The 17,234-nt window shown below is 43.0% G+C and overlaps 2 protein-coding genes across 5 annotated transcripts in view; one reads left to right on the top strand and one right to left on the bottom strand.

The window, feature by feature from the left end:
• GKN2 (gastrokine 2) overlaps positions 1-6,729 on the top strand; it is a 62,472-nt gene extending 55,743 nt beyond the window's left edge. The window contains exons 2-6 of the mRNA XM_079110880.1: positions 2,155-2,208; positions 2,621-2,758; positions 4,548-4,658; positions 5,526-5,682; positions 6,520-6,729. Of these exons, the coding sequence (XP_078967006.1) occupies positions 2,155-2,208; positions 2,621-2,758; positions 4,548-4,658; positions 5,526-5,682; positions 6,520-6,602 (543 nt within the window). The 3' untranslated portion in view covers positions 6,603-6,729. The remainder of the gene's footprint in view (positions 1-2,154; positions 2,209-2,620; positions 2,759-4,547; positions 4,659-5,525; positions 5,683-6,519) is intronic.
• Positions 6,730-10,094: 3,365 nt separating this feature from the next.
• LOC306644554 (gastrokine-3-like) lies at positions 10,095-16,075 on the bottom strand. Of its 4 annotated transcripts, none has more exons than XM_079111595.1 (6): positions 15,980-16,075; positions 14,564-14,617; positions 14,266-14,400; positions 12,516-12,623; positions 11,414-11,555; positions 10,095-10,564 (listed from the first exon to the last, which is right to left on the bottom strand). In XM_079111595.1, exons 1-6 carry the CDS (start codon positions 16,052-16,054, stop codon positions 10,470-10,472), a joined length of 609 nt encoding a protein of 202 aa, XP_078967721.1. In that variant the 5' UTR covers positions 16,055-16,075; the 3' UTR covers positions 10,095-10,469. The 4 variants fall into 4 exon arrangements, with proteins under 4 accessions (XP_078967721.1, XP_078967724.1, XP_078967722.1 ...); XM_079111596.1 differs by lacking the exon at positions 10,095-10,564 and adding an exon at positions 10,603-11,169; XM_079111597.1 differs by lacking the exon at positions 10,095-10,564 and adding an exon at positions 11,195-11,301.
• Positions 16,076-17,234: the final 1,159 nt, after the last annotated feature.

Raw genomic sequence — 17,234 nt, 5'->3', positions numbered from 1 at the left:
TGCATAGTGACCAAGTGGTGAATTTTCATTACTGACTAATGAGCTTCATTGATATCAGGTGTGTGCTTGGCGCTCGATCCTGATAAAGGAGTTTGCTGGGTGTGTCAGAGATATGGACATGATCTGTGCAGATGTGATCATTTGGAAAAGAGATTTCCACATCTTAAAACCAATATAAAGGGTAGAAGCTGTATTGGGCTCCTTCACTTGCTCCAGCACCTTCTTCCCTTCAGACAAAATGAAAAGTCTTGTGAGTATTTGTTTATACTTCTTGATACCTTTGTGGTGGTGCTTGCAGAGATTGTTCATATGTGATGTCAAAGATTTCAGGGGTCTTAGATAGACCCTGTGCATGCTTCTAAGTTTCTGTAATTAAATTAATAATGTCTTTGGCAGAAAGAGTGCTGAGCACTAAGTTGGATATTTGTGTGTCCCTTGTCTAATTTTGTGATGTTTACTTAAAAAGAAAAGGAAAAATTGGATATAAGAAGGTAATTTTAATTTGAAAGGTGTTTAATATTAATCCCTTATCTCAGAATTTGTAAGGAATGTAGGCATTTTAGAGCAATTACATTTACTATTTTTAAAAATAATGCCAGTAATAGTAATAATAGCAGCTGTGGTTTCCCAAATGCATATTAAACCCTAGGCTAATATTTCATAGGAATGGTTTCACCTATTCATTGCATCAACACTGCAAGCTAGATAGTATAATTCTTATTTTCCAGATGAGGAGACACAACAGAGTGTGTTTTGCAAGACTGTGAAGGAGGGATTTAGGATGTAATTTACCCAGGTTAAGCCCTGCTTGCAGGAGCAGTCAGGTGAAATCTAAGCAGCCGAGTGTCACCCGTGTCTATTCCTCCGGTGTAAATTCTCCCTTAAGGCAAAGTATTCCTTTCATGAGTGCTCCTGCTCTTCGTCTGATCCCAGTCTCCATAGTGCCTCACTGATCCAGAAAGGAATTCCTTCCCCTCGTCTCTGTCCCTTATTCCCATTTAGTTGCTAAGGGAGAAAGCAAAGTGTTAAGTGATAAAGGCTGTGAGCTTGAAGGGTTCCTGTATCAGGGTCTGTTGATTTTCCAAGAGGAAACCTAACCCGGATCTTGTAACCAAGGTATATTAAACATGGTGTTGGGTGGGAGGTTATTTGGGGGCAGAGGACCCTCCCTGAGCTCCTTCTAGTCATACTATTAGTCAGTTGACCATCATATTCAAATCTCTATTGTAGAACTAAATAGAACGGAGCCTCACAGGTTGATAGAGCAGGAGGCTTGGGGTAAAGATGTGCCTCTGTGCAAGAGGGCAGCCTGGATTTCTGCAGCAGGTTTTAGTTAGGTACTCCTCCCCGCTCCACCACGAGCAATGTTAGGAGTGAAATGAAAAAGGAAGTAAGAAAGTCCCACTGACAGTTCATTAAAGTAGCTGCCCTTCCCACAGTTCTCCTCCATTGAAAGCTTTCAATGATAGTGAACAGAGGTTCACTACGATGCTCTGAAGAGAGCACAAAATTGAGGTCAGCATGTTGGATTGGTCAACATATCTGCAAAATATCGGATCTGCCTCTGTGTCAGGCTTGCTGTCTGCTGGCCTGGCACTCACCTGACAAAACCATGGAAGGCATGGATTAGCAGGATATAGAGATTTTCCTTGATGCCAACCTCAAAATTAACTGTATTCTAATGCATCCTGCTTTCACAGTTCCTCTTAGAAATCCATTCTGTGTTTGTCACTCATGAATATATTTTAAATCTGTTTTCAGGCTCAAGGAATTAAAGATTTTCTTTTCTTTTTTAACTAGAGGACATCATTGTTCACAAGTAATCCAAAGCCAGTGTGAATTGTTTTGGGGGCTTACTCATAGTGCAACAGACCCTTCCACTCTGTTCACCTGCCCCTGGTGCACAGACACCTCTGCTGTCCAGGTGGTGATCATGTTGGGAACTAGGTGACAAGGGGCTTATGTCTTATGAGTGGCTTGAAATAAACAAATGCCTGTTGAATGAGTAATGTGAGTGTTTTCCACTTTGGAAGTGGACTGCGTTTCATTTTTGACCACTCATCAGTGTCTCTAGGTGTCCAGGGTCTATCCCCTCTGTTTCCCACCCTCAGTGACAACCCCACAGGGAACGGATGTGACTGTTCTATTTTTCAGGTGGCATTTCTTGTGGTGCTGGCCATCTTTGGGACACAGTCTCATGGATACGAGGTATGTTGTTTCCTTAGAAATGTTGGGAGAGGTCAAGGAAGGTAAAAGAGAATCTGAAGGACAATAGAGAGTTCATATACCCTGAGATGGAATTCCAGAAATAACCAGTAAGGAAAAAGATGCGGTAATCGTTTCTAATGGCAAAGCCTTCACAGATGTAACCCATTCCTTTAAAATGTGCTCTGTCTTCTGTAATATCATTGCTTCTTCTTTATATGATACAGCAAACTGAAGAAAAATTTTGCTTTCTTATTTTAGCATGGACTTTGGACTAGGATTCCAGAGAGGAAGTTTTAGCCTTTAATTACTTGCTCACAAATTAGAAAGCTTTATTTTGCTTTTGCTGGAAGAACTGCCTTTCAAATGCATGTGATTTATGAAAAACTCATTATATTCTTGTTGTCAATTCTAGGTTTACAACATCTTCAGCCCAAGCAAAAATGGTGGCAGTGTTCAGGAAACAGTGACAATTGACAATGAAAAAAATACTGCTACCATTAACATCCACGCTGGATCATGTTCTTCTACCACGATTTTTGACTATAAACATGTAAGCAGCAAGAGGATTTTTATATTCTTCAAGATTGGTTTTCTAAAGGGCGGAAGGACAGCTGTTTATTGTGTATTTACATTCTAGGATCTAGTCTTTGCAGTTTCTTATGAATTTGCTCACTTCTGCTTTTCCCTTGAAATAATCAAGCAGTTTATTAACAAAAAAACAAAACCATTTCTAAGAAACAATATGATAGAAAACACTTGCATTTGCTTGATCTTTTCAGGCAGAAAGTGGAAGAGTGATGTGCTGTCCATCACAGGCTCAGAAAGAGCATAGCGTAAGAGAATGACCAAAGCAAAGCCCAGCACAGAGACTCTGAAAATATTTGTTGAATGGATAAATGAATAAATCAGAGCTCCTAATGCAAAACATCATGTAGAAAAAGAACAATCGCAAAGCAATCACAACATAGCAGAAAATCAGAGCAACTTTATACACATTTCATGATGTATACAGGAAAAATAATGTCACATTTTTGTAAGAAGGGACTTCTGAGTTTTAGTTACTGGCATTAAAAATACATCTCAGAAAACTGTTCAGAAAACTTATTTTATCTTTCATCCCTTTATCCACTTGTTTTCCATTTGTTCTGCCAACACTAATGATGACCCTTCTTTTACCTGGGTACAGAGATATGCAGTGTAGGTACAAGTAGGCTGCAGCTAATCTCACTGGACATTTACACAGGCTTTTCTTCTTGTCTTCCAGAAACCTCCTCACATGCTTCCTCCCATTGGTTGGGAGTTCTGTGGCACATTTGAAAGTATAGAGTCTTTAAACGATAAACTTTAAAAGAAGTGGTTCTAGAATTCTTTTAAAGCAAATGTCATGAAAATCCCCCAAATGTTTAAAAACCTACAATGGTGAGGATTTGGCTTAAGCCCCTTCCACTCCTCAACTCTGCCCTCAGTCTATTTTTTAGTTTTATAAACTAGACATTTGTGAGAATTGAAAAACAGGAACTAGAAGAGTTCCTATTAAACCTTATGGAATGTATGAGTATTTGAAATGCTGGAGAAAAAAGTTCCACCCAGTATGAAAATTCCATGGCTTAGGTCCTTTTTGGCTCCAAGGTCCCACTTTCCAAGGTTCTTCTATTTCCAACTTTCTCAAACTAATACCCCTTCAACCAATCTGGGGTTGAGGTGAAGACAGGATGGAAGGAAAAGGAGAGGGGGAGAAGATGTAAGGGAGGGGAGAATAGATGAAGCATGTGTGCAGGGCGAGCGTAGGGGTAGGTCCACTTTATGGAATGGTGGAAATTTCCTGTATCTGCATGTTCTTCTAGGGAAACCTCCAGCCACTTGTGGCTATTGAACACTCAAAATGTATGATGGAGGAAGCACATTTAACATGTTATCTAATTTGAATTTAAATTTAAATAACCACATGTGGCTAGTAACTATGATATTGGAGAGCACAATTCTAAAGAATGTTGTATTTGACCCCAACCTGGGTCAGAAGCAGAATAAAACCTATAAAGAGACTCAGGACTGAAGTTTCTTAGTCTTTCAAACCCCAAACTGCAGATGCTGATCCCATAATATGAAGAGTAGGTGTAAGTCATGGGTGTGCCCAATTTAAAAGGGATAGGAATGACAAATAAGAAATGCAAGGGCTATTTTATAAAAATTGAGCACACAGAACTGATTACAGATTGAAAAACAAGGGCAGGAGCTCACTATGCATGCTCAAGTTTTGCCTCCAAGGTGCAGACATCATTTTAAATATTTAGAAGCCAGGGAATCGAGGAGGGGCAGTAACTCTGGTCTTGCTGCCTCAGGGCTACATTGCATCCAGGATACTCTCCCGAAGAGCCTGCTACATCCTAAAGATGGACCATAAAGCTATCCCTGCTCTGGACAAGCTGGAACGATACATCTACGAGAGGCAGGTAATTCTGGAATACCCTTAAAAATGCTCTGTTCCTGAGTCAGTAATACTGGCACCCATGGAGACGTGAAGAGTGAGAGAGAAGATTATAATGTTGTATCTTCCTGTGATGTGGTACAAAACTTTTCAAAGGGTTTTAACTGTATTTATTTATTGCTTTGAGATCTGGAGTACATCTCAGCTCAATTTCCATCATACAGCCCTAAACTCATGAACTTATAATAAATTTCAGTGTCTTTGTAGAGATGATTGATCAGTCTGTCTTCTTAGAATTGGGCTCTGTGAAATGGTGACTGGCAGAAAAATGAGTAAAGTTGTATATTGGATGATATGAAGATGCCAAGAAACGATATGATACAGTGAGAGTATTCAATACTGCTGAGGTTTGACACCCGGGGCTTAGCCTCCCCCTGCAACTTCCACCTTTGGCACAAGGTTTCCTTCCCTGGGTTTTATTGTCACCAGCAGTAAAAAGGCACTATTAATAATGAAGTTTCTCTGCAGACAGAGCAGTTAGAAAGAGAGGATGCCTTGAGATCCCTGATGACCTTTCCTTTGATAATTTGAAAGAGAGCCAGGTGTGGTGGCACATGCTGTAATCCCAGCTACTGGGGAGGCTAAGGCAGGAGGATGGCAAGTTCAAAGCCAGCCTAAGCAACTTAGTGACCCCTGTCAGAAAGAAAGAAAGGAAGGAAGGAAGTTCAGTAGAAGAGCACTTACCCAGTATGCCGGAAGCCCTGAGTGACAACATCAGTACAAAAAAAAAAAAAAAAAAACCAATAATGATTTGAAAGAGAAAGTCTGTCAGGATTTAGAATAAGGTGCACAAGAGTTACCCATTTATTTTATGCTTCCTTCTCTGTTGCAGACTATGAACATCATGTCCTCCAACAAATACACCTGGGTCAAGTACAATCCCCTGGAGTCTCTGATCACAAATGTGGACTGGTTCCTGTTTGGGTCACCCATTGAGCAACTCTGCAAACACATCCCCTTGTATAAGGGGGAAGTGGTTGAAAAGACAGGTGAGTACCAAGGAACTGCTCATTCACCAGATCATTTTGGGAAAGCTCCTACGTGCCAGGCACTTGGCTAGGTGCTGTGTGAAACACAAATCAATGAAAATGTGCCCCGACCCAGTTTACTTCAGGAATCAAATAGCTACTGTGAGTGGCAGTTTTGCTAAATGTCATGGACACAGAAAAGGTGAAAGGTCTGTCTCCATGGACTGTGTCGTGAAGTGGAGAAGCTGAAAAGTAATGCAAAAGTTGGGATGGGAAGGGGGTCAAAGAATAACTACGGGCCCTTTTCTTTCAAATGTGGGGATTTCAAGTGGGAGAAAGTCTTCTGGAGATGGTGAGACAGTGAGAAGGAAATCATCAAGAAATGCCCTCAGAATCTAGAATAGAATTGATCCAGGAAACAGCAGGCCAAGGAATAGAAGCCCCGTTCCATCCGGGTAACACAGTGCACCATTTATAAATGCAGTAGAGTACCAAGCCAGCACATGACAGACACAGAAGAAATTCCCAGAGTAGCAGAAGGTAGATAAAGAAGAAAAGGAGTAGCATTTACTACATTTCTAGTGCCTGGGAAAAAAATTTCAATACCCATTAACACTTTTAAGGCATGAGGTATGCTGCTGACACATAATTTCACGGCATCAGTTAGGACCAAATACTTCCAGGAATTGTCAATCTTATTTAAGTTAATATGTTATCATTCTTTGCTATGCAAGAATAGCTGAAATCTTGGGTAACATGAAGTTACAAGTACATACTTTAGCCAACGTTTACAAAACACGTTGATTTGTTGCACTGTGATATATTTTTAATGATCTTTTTAACTTTCAACCTTTCCAGATGATATTGCTGCTGGAGGCTGTGCAAAGGCAGGGCTCCTGGGCATCTTGGGAATTTCCATCTGCGCAGGCATTCATGTTTAGGACAGTCACTTACTGGTTTCATCCTTTCAGAGAAATCTGATCTTGGTTTCCACACCGAAGTCAAATTAAATTCTCAATGTCCCATCTAATTGTGAGATTCAATAATAAAATGTGCTATATTTACAGATATCTGGGTGTCAGTTCTTTTTGTAAGCAGCAAAGGGAAGTCAAGCAATATACAGAAGGAAAATAAATCTTCCAGGATTTCCAATAAAGTGTATAAAGTGTAAAAATTCACGGATGGGTCACATGCAGGCCAGTCAACTCGGTGTGAGTCTCCTCATCTGTCTGTATCTGCTTGTGGAAGCTGCTTCCCATCTGTTTGTCCCAAAGCACTTGAAAGCCTAGATGGAACAGGGGCTCAGGCAGCAGTGACCTTAACCGAGTGAGGGGGAGGGACATACTATAACTTTATCAAAGAACTTAACTTCTCAGGTGAACTAAACTATTCCTTCTGATAAGCACTCAGCTTTGAGAGTCATTCATAGACCCTTTAGGAAATATCTTTGAACTTGCCAAAGCAGTAGACTCAGCCTTAATAAACACTATTATGGTATGTGTTGATCTGGAGAGAGTAGAGAGGGAGGAAGGAACAACTAACACCCAGGAAAAGAAGAACTGTACTGAAAACCCTAGTGGAAAGCTAACTGGGAATGCCAAGTGAACTTGTAACTGGAAAGCAATTTCCATCATTTCAAAGAAATTGCACCATGTGGGAAAATTGCCAGATCAAATAGCTGAGTCTCATATAGTCTGGCCAGCTGGAGTGCAAGTTCAGAACAAAGAGACACTATTTTAACAAGATTTCCACCTGCCATTGACTATTCCTCTTGCTAATACTATACATCTGTTCCTTAATAGTCATCAATTAATATATCTTAAGCACTTACCATGTGCTCAGCACTGGAATGGATATGCTGGGGGAAGAGGTCCAAGAAAAAGTGACCATAATCAAGAAAGTTATTTTCTCACTGGGTAAATAAGGTATTTATATTTTAAAAATTGATAAGAACACTAAAGAGTGTGTGATAAAGTGCCAAGTAAATGGTAGAGTATTTCAGCTGGAACCTTGGTGTTTGTAAGTAATGAAACTCAAATCAAATTTGCTGAGGCCAAGGGAGAAATTTATTGTCTCATGTAACTGGCCTGGGAAGGAAAGGGATGTTCTGGTCTTGGGAAGCTAGAACTCAGTGCTTGATGGTGGCCAGACTCTCTTTTCCCACTTCTCAACTTTCCCTCTTTCTATATGTCATCCTCAGTGTCTCATGCTGGTTTTCTCCAGGAGGAGAGAAACAACATCACTGTCAAAACCAAGGCCTTCATGTTCTCAGCTTTGCTGCCAGTGAGGAGGGGGTTCCTCTTAGTTCTAATCAGTTTTAACCTAAAAATTCTCTGGAGATGACCCTAACTGTCTCACCATGTGGTACATTCTTACTCCTGTGGCCAGGATTAGTACCGGTGGCCTGAGGGAGAGGTCCTGAAACAGGTGTCGTGACTGGCAATCTCCTTTGGCATTTACTACCTAGAGATGTGCTATCCCTATTCATTTTTATAATATTGGTCTCATTTTGAAAGTAGAATGCTGTGTTCTGCTTTTTTCTTAACTCTCTCTAAATCAGTTGATTCTACTCCATGTTGTTGTCTCACTGAATAACTGACAGAAGCAGCTGGTGGAACATACCAGGCACATGCCTAACAGGAATATGTTCAACAGAGGCTGCCAGGAGGTTGGGACTCCATTATATTTTCTTGTAATTATCTCCTTCTTAAGGGCTGAGAGAAGAAGATATGAGCTCTGTTAACTCACCAGATGTTTACACCATAGACCCTCCCTGGGCCTCAAGAAGGAAACACACCTGGTCCCTCCCATTCATGCTGTAGCATAACCTTGGGAAGGGACAGGCCAAGAATTTGTCCCTTGCCCCTCCCATGTATGGTGTAGCCCACCCCTTAACTTTTTTGGAAAAGTTACCTTTGCATATTGTAGGACATGGCCTTAGGCACACAATGCCTGGTCAACAGCCTTGTTTATGACCTTGGGCAACTTCACTCTTTTGTTTGACCCCAACTAATGACTGGAAAAGAGAGAATCCTGAGGTGCTCACCAGCCCCTTCCAGTCTGAAGTGGATGGCACCTCAAGAGTCCTGTAGGTTGTGCCTGAGTGCTTCTAGAGTTCTCCAGCACAGTCAAGGGCTGCCCCTCTCCATGCCCTTGTGGCTAAGGGGATGTGGGTAGGGTACTGCCTGCAGAAACTTTCCGGAGTGTTGGGAATGTTCTACATCTTCGTCTGTGTGATGGCTACATGGGGATGCATAGGTAAAATTCATTGAGCTGTGCTTTTCAAATCTGCACTTCATTGTATTTTATACCTCAATAAAAATGTTGAGATATTTTTAACATTTAAAACACAACTGAATAAAACAAGGCCACCCCTCTATAACATTCTCAGGAAACACGCAGAGTGGTGATTTCTGCAGCCCACAGCAGGCTTGGAAGTCTTGAGCTCCAGTCTCGAGTGCTTGGAGCTGGGCCTGAAGGCCCCTCGCTGTGGTCTGAGTTCAGGGCCAAGGAGGCTGTGGGTACTTGGACAGCTGCAGCTCTGCTTGCCGTGGATGGCAGGGATCTGCCCGTGTGAAAAGCACTGCCTGCACTCACAGGCCTTGTGAAAGCCCCCATGGGAGTAGCTGTGGATACTATACAGGCTGAACTGTGGGGGGGTCTCCAGCCAGGCAGGCAGTAGGAGGACCAGGCAGGATCTGGGCACTAGTGGCTCCTGATCCATTGGGAAACTAAGAGCTCCCAGCGGGCAGATAATGGACACTGGGTAGCAACAGCCTGGGACAGGCAAGCCAGCCCACTCATATTCAGACCTGAGATTGGAGCCAGTTGGCTCAACCCAGAAGCTGGTGAGAAGCAAGAATAGTGGGAACAGATAGAGGTGACACTATTTGGGGTGGCCCAAATTAATTACTATGATAGGGAGACCTTCCCCTTAAAGAGGGACAGTTAAAGAACGAGCACTAAGAATCCAGGTCCCTTATTAATTTGCAATGGAGACAACTATGGGGTCATCACTGAAGGGTTCAGACCAATTCCAAAAGGGGGCTCGCTTGCTCACTTTCAGAGATTATCATGGTGCGCGCTGGGCCACCACAGGGAGTGGGATTCCCTGGACTCTTAGCTCCAATTTTCAGTTGAGTATATGCTATGGCTAGCGTCTTCATTTCTTTGTTTATTTCCAACATTTTCAAGGGATTCCCCAAGGATATCCCAGAGAGAGATGCTTAGAAATGAGGCATCCTGCCAGGCATGGCTGTGCACACCTATAATCCAGCAACTCAGGAGGCTGAGGCAGGAGGATCGAGTTCAAAGACAGCCTCAGCAACTTAGCAAGGCCCTGTTTCAAAAAAAAAAAAAAAAAAAGGGATGGGGGTATGGAACAGTGGTTAAGTGCACCTGGTTTTAATCAAAAAGAAATAAAAAGAAGGAGAAGGAAGAGGAGGAGGAGGAAAGGAAAGAAGGAAGAAAGGAAAGAAAGGAGACACATCCTGAGAGAAGGACCTCCTCCTTTGCACTGTGCCTGTGTGTGATGTTCTGGGTTGCACATGCTGGTAATGCTGAGAGGACAGTGCAGACAGGTAGGCCCATCTGCTAGATCAGTAATGGAAGAAACTTTATTGTTCTAATTCAGAGGGAGAGAGTATAACCCGTTTCCCCAGATTTCAGAATGGGGTATTGGGTTGAAAGACAGAAGGTGGAGATCTGAAATGAGCAGCTTCCTGTAGGCAGAGACCAGGCCAGGTACCCGCCCCAGGCCAGCAGCCCGGGATAGGTGGGTTCACTCTTCATGCAGCTGACCTGGAGGGTCAGAGTCCAGGAATGTCACCACAGATGGAGAGTCCCATAAAAGATAGAAGCTGGATTGCAAAACAGGAATTAGGGTTGACTGCCAGGGCAGTACCTTTAAAAAGAAAGAGAAGCATTTTACAAAAGATCAGTTTAAGACCTCAAGGTAGAATGGATATATTATAAGCTGCACCTGGTACTCAGGACAGCGCTTCTAGCAAGGCTGTGAGACCTTGGAAGTGGAAGATCCCACCTTCTTTCCTCTCATGGGCCCCTGCAATAATTACCTCCACATCTGCTCTATTTCTTTTATTCACCCACAACTATCCTCCTTAATCCTCCAGCCCCTCCCTCAAGTTCTCTTGCTTTTTCCTGAATCCTTTTATGTTGGTAAACTTATGCTAAGGTATAAAAGTCTGGCAGCAGCCTAAAGGAGCAAGGGTCCTGGCCACACCAGTCTAGTGTGAAGATCATGAAGTCTTACCTGGTAGCTTTCCAAGCTGGGCTAACATCCTCAGCAGGGGTGCCAATCACTGAGTTCTTCCTTTCCCAGTGTGGTCTGTAACTACTGTGATCTTACCTTTCAACTCAGGTGGCTTGAGAACAAGGACTGAGAACCCCAAAGCAATGGGCCTCTGACTCACAACAGATTCTGTGATGCTTGGGTAGGGCATGATGTAATCTTGAGTCAGGTGAGGACATCCATCAACTGTCAAATCCCTTTGATGAGATAGCTGACCCTGACCTTCTGATAAAGCTCACTCTGCTCCCTATTCTCAGCGACTCTTGGTGTCAAGAAATCATTTCTGCCAGCAGGGACAATACATCCTGGGTCATGCAATTTTTATACCACTAACAAAGACATGGAATAAACTATCACTAAATTGTGCCAATGACCTAAAAACCATACTGCACGTTTTGATTCACCCATGGTCTTGGGTTTCTAGTTAAGTTGTTAACATACCTTCTTTTCGTTGCTGGGCAAAGTAGGTGGGGACATCTCTGCACAGGTCTTTGATGAGAATTCCGTACTGGGCTAAGTTCTTGACCCGACTCCGTAAAACAGTGTAGGTCAGGCCATGGGTGGACAGGTAATGACTGGAATCCTGGAAGAGGTAGCATGTTAAAACAGTGAGACATCATATAGAGGTGGCACAAGAAGGAGGAAGAAATGAATTCTTATGGCCCTTGTCCTCAGGTAAGTGGCAACAGGATGTGTTTGATTCAATGCACAGAACTAGCTGTGAACCCAACCTGCCCTAGAATTCAGTCTCCGGCAGCAACATCTCATCTAGCCACAAGGAGGCGACATTACTCTAGAAAAATCTGTAGATTTGAGGGACCTGATAATCTCCCATTTCTTCCTTTCATTCTTTAATGCTTTCTCATCTCTGATAATATAGAGTAGATAAAAATCATTTGTTGCATTATGTTTTTTCTTGTTAATTCGGATGAATGGGACATTTTAGGCTTCTCTAAGAATATTAATAAGTTGCTTTATTTTCATGTGACATGCCGTCTTTTTTTGTTTCCCCCCAAGTCAGGAAACCCTCCTGCCAGTGTTTCCAAATGTGCCCTGCATGTTACTTAGCAAATGAGCAGATTTCAAAGACTTGCCAAGGACTTCCTGCTGGTTTTTAACTTATCATCAACAATTCTCCTTGTCATTTAAGAGGCTAAGGAAGACAGCTTTGCAGTCTTTGGCTCATTTTCAGTTAAAGTTGATACATGTGTATTTGGTGCTGGGAAGGGAAAGACAGAAGGTGAGGGAATGTGAATATTATATTAAGTCACTCTGATATTTATAGTCAACAACTTACATTTGCTAACATGTAACGTGAACCCTTTGATGACTACAAAGATCGAAAGGGGGTCATTGCAAGGGGGTCGTTCATTCAGTTCTGATTTGACTTGAAAGGTGTATTTGTATGATGTTGTAATTTCATGGACTTTAAGAGCAAGCATGAACTAAGTCACCACTTGTGCACAGAATTGTCCTAGGAGGTTAGAAGTACTTTGGAAAATACCGGCGTAGGAGGGGACCAGAGTGACCTGGTCTCACTTACCTGCCTGCCTAGGGCCTTGCTAATGTCATCCAAACTTGGGAAGATCGCTTGGTCCATCTTGGCCAGGACACAGGCCATCCTGCTAAACAGCTTTACCACCAAGAGGGCCTGAAAGCAACACAGCAGAAACATGTCATTCATTCAGTCACAATATTAATGGGAACCTACTCACTGCAGAGGCTGACATCCGCTGTTGACTGTGGTGTAGAACACCCCAGCAGGGTGTGGGCCTGAACACAGGAGTAAAGGTCAGCATCAGGACCAGTGGCAGGGCATACAAAGCCCTGCGGCTCTCCAGGACCCAGTGGCACTGTCCCCTGCTATTCTTGCTAGAGAGGGTTCACTCCCCAAGAATCCCCCTGGCACTCTGCGACCACTAATAGACAGGTGGGCCCAGAAGCATAGAGTGTGTAGGGAGTGAGCTCCAGTAAAACGACTGACTTGAAGGTCATGGTCTGCCACTCAGCAGTCATTGGGGTGCTCAGTAGCCTCCCTGCTTCTCTATTTCTTCATCTGTAAAGCAGAAGTAACTACTCCATTCCTACAGTGTTGTCATGGAGATGACAGGGTGAGTAAGATGCTAGCTGCTTGTGAGAGTGTTGGCAAGTTACTGAGTACTTGTTGAATGTACGGGGCTGTTAGGCGTCCTGGGTCAGGACCAACAGACTTAGAATCCAGCACCAGGCCTGCCCTGGATACTTGCTTTTGTGTGGCCCTGGGCCTGCCATTTGGTCTCTCTAAACTTGGATTAGAGCAGCAGTTCTCTTGCAGCTGTGTCTGGCTGAGGCCCAAGGTGCACCTGCATGAAGTAAATCCCCTCCAGCAATGGTTCTGACCTCTTGTGCACCACAGAGTGAGTGGTGGGATACTTTGTGGCAGAAAAGTTTCCATGGCTTACAAAAGAGTTGGTGATTACTATACTGTGTGCCTCTAGGAGGATCCCAGAGAGGTCTCCTAGAAGGAATCAGGAATGGGCTAGGTGAAGAGTGAAGGAGGTGTCAGGAAAGAGAACATGGTGGGTATGGGTAGGGGTAGAGAGGACGCCCGGGGGTGAGGGGTTCATCCTGAGGTGTCCAGGGTGACTGGAGAGAAGGTGATGGAGGTGATAGGGGAAGGCCTGGATGGCAGAGGGCCTGAGGAGTGAGGGCTTTTACTTCGTGTCCCCCTTCAGAGCCCTGTCAGGGAGGCAAGGCAGTTGTTGGTGCTGTTTTGCAGATGTGGTGACTAAGGCCCACAGGCAGAGTGAGATTCTGAGGTTAGCATCCAAGGACATGGGGGCTCCCTTCCTAATCTCACATCTCTCTGCTAGCTCTTAGGACTCAAAGAAATGGCAGTTGCAGCCAGGTTTTTAAAAAATGAAATACATTGTTCTTTAGAAATAGACGTTAAAACCTGGAGTCAAGATAAAATAACTTTCATAGCATAACCCAGTTATAAGACATGGGGCTCTTTATGTTGGCTTCTTAGTTCCACTTTGGTGGCCACATAAACCAATAACTCACAGACACCCAATTGGATGCAGAAATCCTATGGACCAGAGAAGGTCCTCCTACATTCTCTGACTCAGAAAGAAGTCATTGCGCCTTCAGTAAAGCTGGTCCCTTACCTAAAGACATGCATTCCTACTGAGGGCCTAAACTGGAGAAGGCAAATGAAGACAGTGTCCACTTCTCTCTGGAAAAGCCTCGAGCTACATTTTGGACCAGACAAGGCTTTCTGTGGCATTGTAATGAACATGTTTCACTCTTACGTTCTTGTAGTCCAAGATTCCATCCCATTCACTGAAAACATTGTTGTCCCGGATGCTGACCACACCTCGGAAAGCATTGATATGGATGAGTTGGGTCCCAACAGATCCATCCAGAGGATGGCTGTCACTGATGTTCTGCAGAAAGCCAAGCAACAGAGAGAAAAATTACAAGTCCAGAGTACTCTGCAGGTTTAAGGGTTCCCTGTGTGAAATTTGAGGGATGTCACCCTGATGATCACCTTGTAAATATTTCTGCCCAAAGGGGACTAGACAATGGGACCCCCTTCACCCTACTTACCATTAGGGCCAGAGATGGAGTTAGGAAGAAGGCTGTGATGATGGAAGATGCAGTCTGAAAGGGGAACAAATATCACTGCACTTTTTCTTTAACTGCAGACAACAGTTTGTAGTCTAAGGCCCTGCTGGGGTCAGGGCCTCCTTAAGATGATCTACAATTTTCACACTCTCTCAAGCCCATGGGGCACCAGCATGTATCAGGAGACAAGTTCAATATGGTTGAGTGGGTTGTGCTGGCTTCTCAAGAGGCAGAGCTTTATCATTCACTCAAAAACCCTGACTGGGTTGCTTCTACAGTCAATCACTGGGGTAAATAGCAGGAACCTGACTGACCACTTGATCTGCACACAGGACAGGCCCCTCCTAGGTCAAATGTAATCATAATCACAATTCCAGGCCTCAGTCTCCTTCATCTGCACCTTTTTCTCTACTTCTAGCCACTGGTCTAGGTTTTTATCCAAACCCCAAATCACATTGTTGGCCCTGCCTTGCCCTCTGCCTACGACCACCCACCTAGAAACCCATATCCCATTGATTTCCTTTCCTCTAGATTCTCTCACCTTGCCTAAAAATAAAAGACTAATCACCACTTATTTATACCTTATTTTGAAATAGATTGTACTCAGATGTGACTAGTTCTGGAAATCCTGGTTGTTAATCATTTCTTATCTGTGTGGCCTGCCTTGCCATACAGGTATTTCAGCAGGCTAGGAGAAAGTGCAGCAAGCAACCCTTCCCTACTTTCCACAGCTCATTATCTGGTGTATTCAGGCTCTCTTGGTTCAAGTGCATTTCAGTTGGAATTGACAGGCACTCCCCTTCTCCCCATCCCCATCCCCATGACAGTCTATGCAATACTCCAGGGGCAATTCCTACAGTAAAAGGTGAGATTTTTTTTTTTTTTTTTTTTTTTTTTTTTTTGCCGTGCTGGGGATTGAACCCAGGGCCTTGTGCTTGCAAGGCAGGCACTCTACCAACTGAACCATATCCCCAGCCCCGAGATATGTTTTTGAAGCAGAAGTAAATAGCTACACAATGAACAGTAATCACAGTGTGGTGAGATCAGTCAAGGAGATATTGGAGATGCAGATAGCAACATTATTGGTGCCATATACAATATGCATCCGAAGCTTTTCTGCACTGGCAATTTGTAAATAAGATAAACCCAGGAAGACAGGACCCTAAAATATGAATATCTACCCAATGCTCAAAGATTCCTGAAATTTAAGAAATTGGTTGTTAATGTCTTCAATGAAGACTCTTCTTTCAGATATTCAAAAATAGAAAGGTATGTGCCAAAATAAGATTTGAAAATTCTATTTGGATTTAATTTGAAGAGTCCAAGAGGGTGGGGGAGAACTTCTCCCTGGCTATTTTGATTCTGAGAGTAAAATCTGAAATTAGGAAATGTACTTACAAGGTGTTTCATGTTGTCTCTCTCTCTCTCAGATCTTGTGCAACTGCATGTATAATAGGATTTTCTATGGCCCATTTACTTCTAAATCTGGTTTATATAGTCCTAGACTTTGCAACTATTGCCATGATAAAGGTTTGTGGGCATAGTTAACCATGATCCAGATACTATTTGGAAGGGAGAGCAAGTTTATGTAATTATACTTATCACTTTACTTTGATTTCATCTAAGTATTTTTCTTTCTTCCTGATACCACCACTTGTTCCAAGGCAAACATAGGAAATTAGGGTGGCCTTGTGGGCTGGCATACCCATGACCTTAACCACTAAGGTAAGGATTGCAAACACCAGATCCCCACAAAATGACCCAGGTACACAATCAATGAGCTCACTGTTTCTACTTCTCATTTTCTGAAGTTTTAAAAAAATTTATTATGTTTAGTAACAGTGAGGGTGGTTGGGAGAAACCTTATGAAGCCCAAAGAGACAGATTGAACTATAAGATTACACTGGTTGAAACTCAATCTGGTCCAGCTCTTCATCCAAACCCCAAAGCACGTGGTTCTGCACTGCCCTCTGCCCACCCACCAAGCCGACCTCATTTCACCTCTTCAAACATCCACCTCTGATTGACTTTCCTGATATTCTGATATTTTGTTCTTTTATATGACTTATCTCTCCTCCCAGCTTTCCTTTCAGGGTGCTTTTTTCCATAAAGGACACTTTGACCAGCCCCAGAGCCCTTGATATATGGGGAACCATGACCTTCTTGCAATAAGTTAAGCACCAATTCAGGACTTTTTGTATATTTTCTTCTCTTTCCTCAAGCTCTGACTTGGTGGCCCAGTGACCTGGATCAAATACCCTGAGGTGAGAACCAAATAGGTACTTCTTCTGAGAGAAGAGCTATACAGAGCAGGCTGGCCCTGAAGTGATCCGAGAGGGAAGTAGGCAGCTCAGCCCTCACTTAATAAAAGTGGCCATGGGAACTTGGAATAGACGGACTTTGGGGACTTTTAGGTCATCCAGGGAGATACTAATATCTCCATTGCTCTATGTACTTTAAAAAAAAAACATGCACAAATGATATATTTGATCATTATTGACTAAATAAGGAAAAAAGGATAAAAGGATAACTAACAAAGTGCTGTGCTTTGTCTCTAAATAGGTGATGGCAATAAGGAAGAAATAAAAGTTAAACCATTTTTAAAACATTTGTTCTAATTAATTATATACATGACAGCATTTTGACTCATCAT

This window comes from Sciurus vulgaris, assembly GCF_902686455.1.
Source record: "Sciurus vulgaris genome assembly, chromosome: 14".
Lineage (NCBI taxonomy): Eukaryota > Metazoa > Chordata > Mammalia > Rodentia > Sciuridae > Sciurus > Sciurus vulgaris.
This window is presented reverse-complemented; position numbering and strand designations above follow the sequence as displayed.

Excerpts from the sequence above, each read along its gene's own strand:
- LOC306644554 (XM_079111595.1), bottom strand. The coding sequence starts at position 16,054 with ATGGGCCATAGAAAATCCTATTATACATGCAGTTGCACAAGATCTGAG. Across the intron at positions 14,618-15,979 it reads GAGACAACATGAAACACCTT|ACTGCATCTTCCATCATCAC; the intron begins GTAAGTACATTT and ends TTCCCCTTTCAG. Across the intron at positions 14,401-14,563 it reads CTCCATCTCTGGCCCTAATG|AACATCAGTGACAGCCATCC; the intron begins GTAAGTAGGGTG and ends GGCTTTCTGCAG.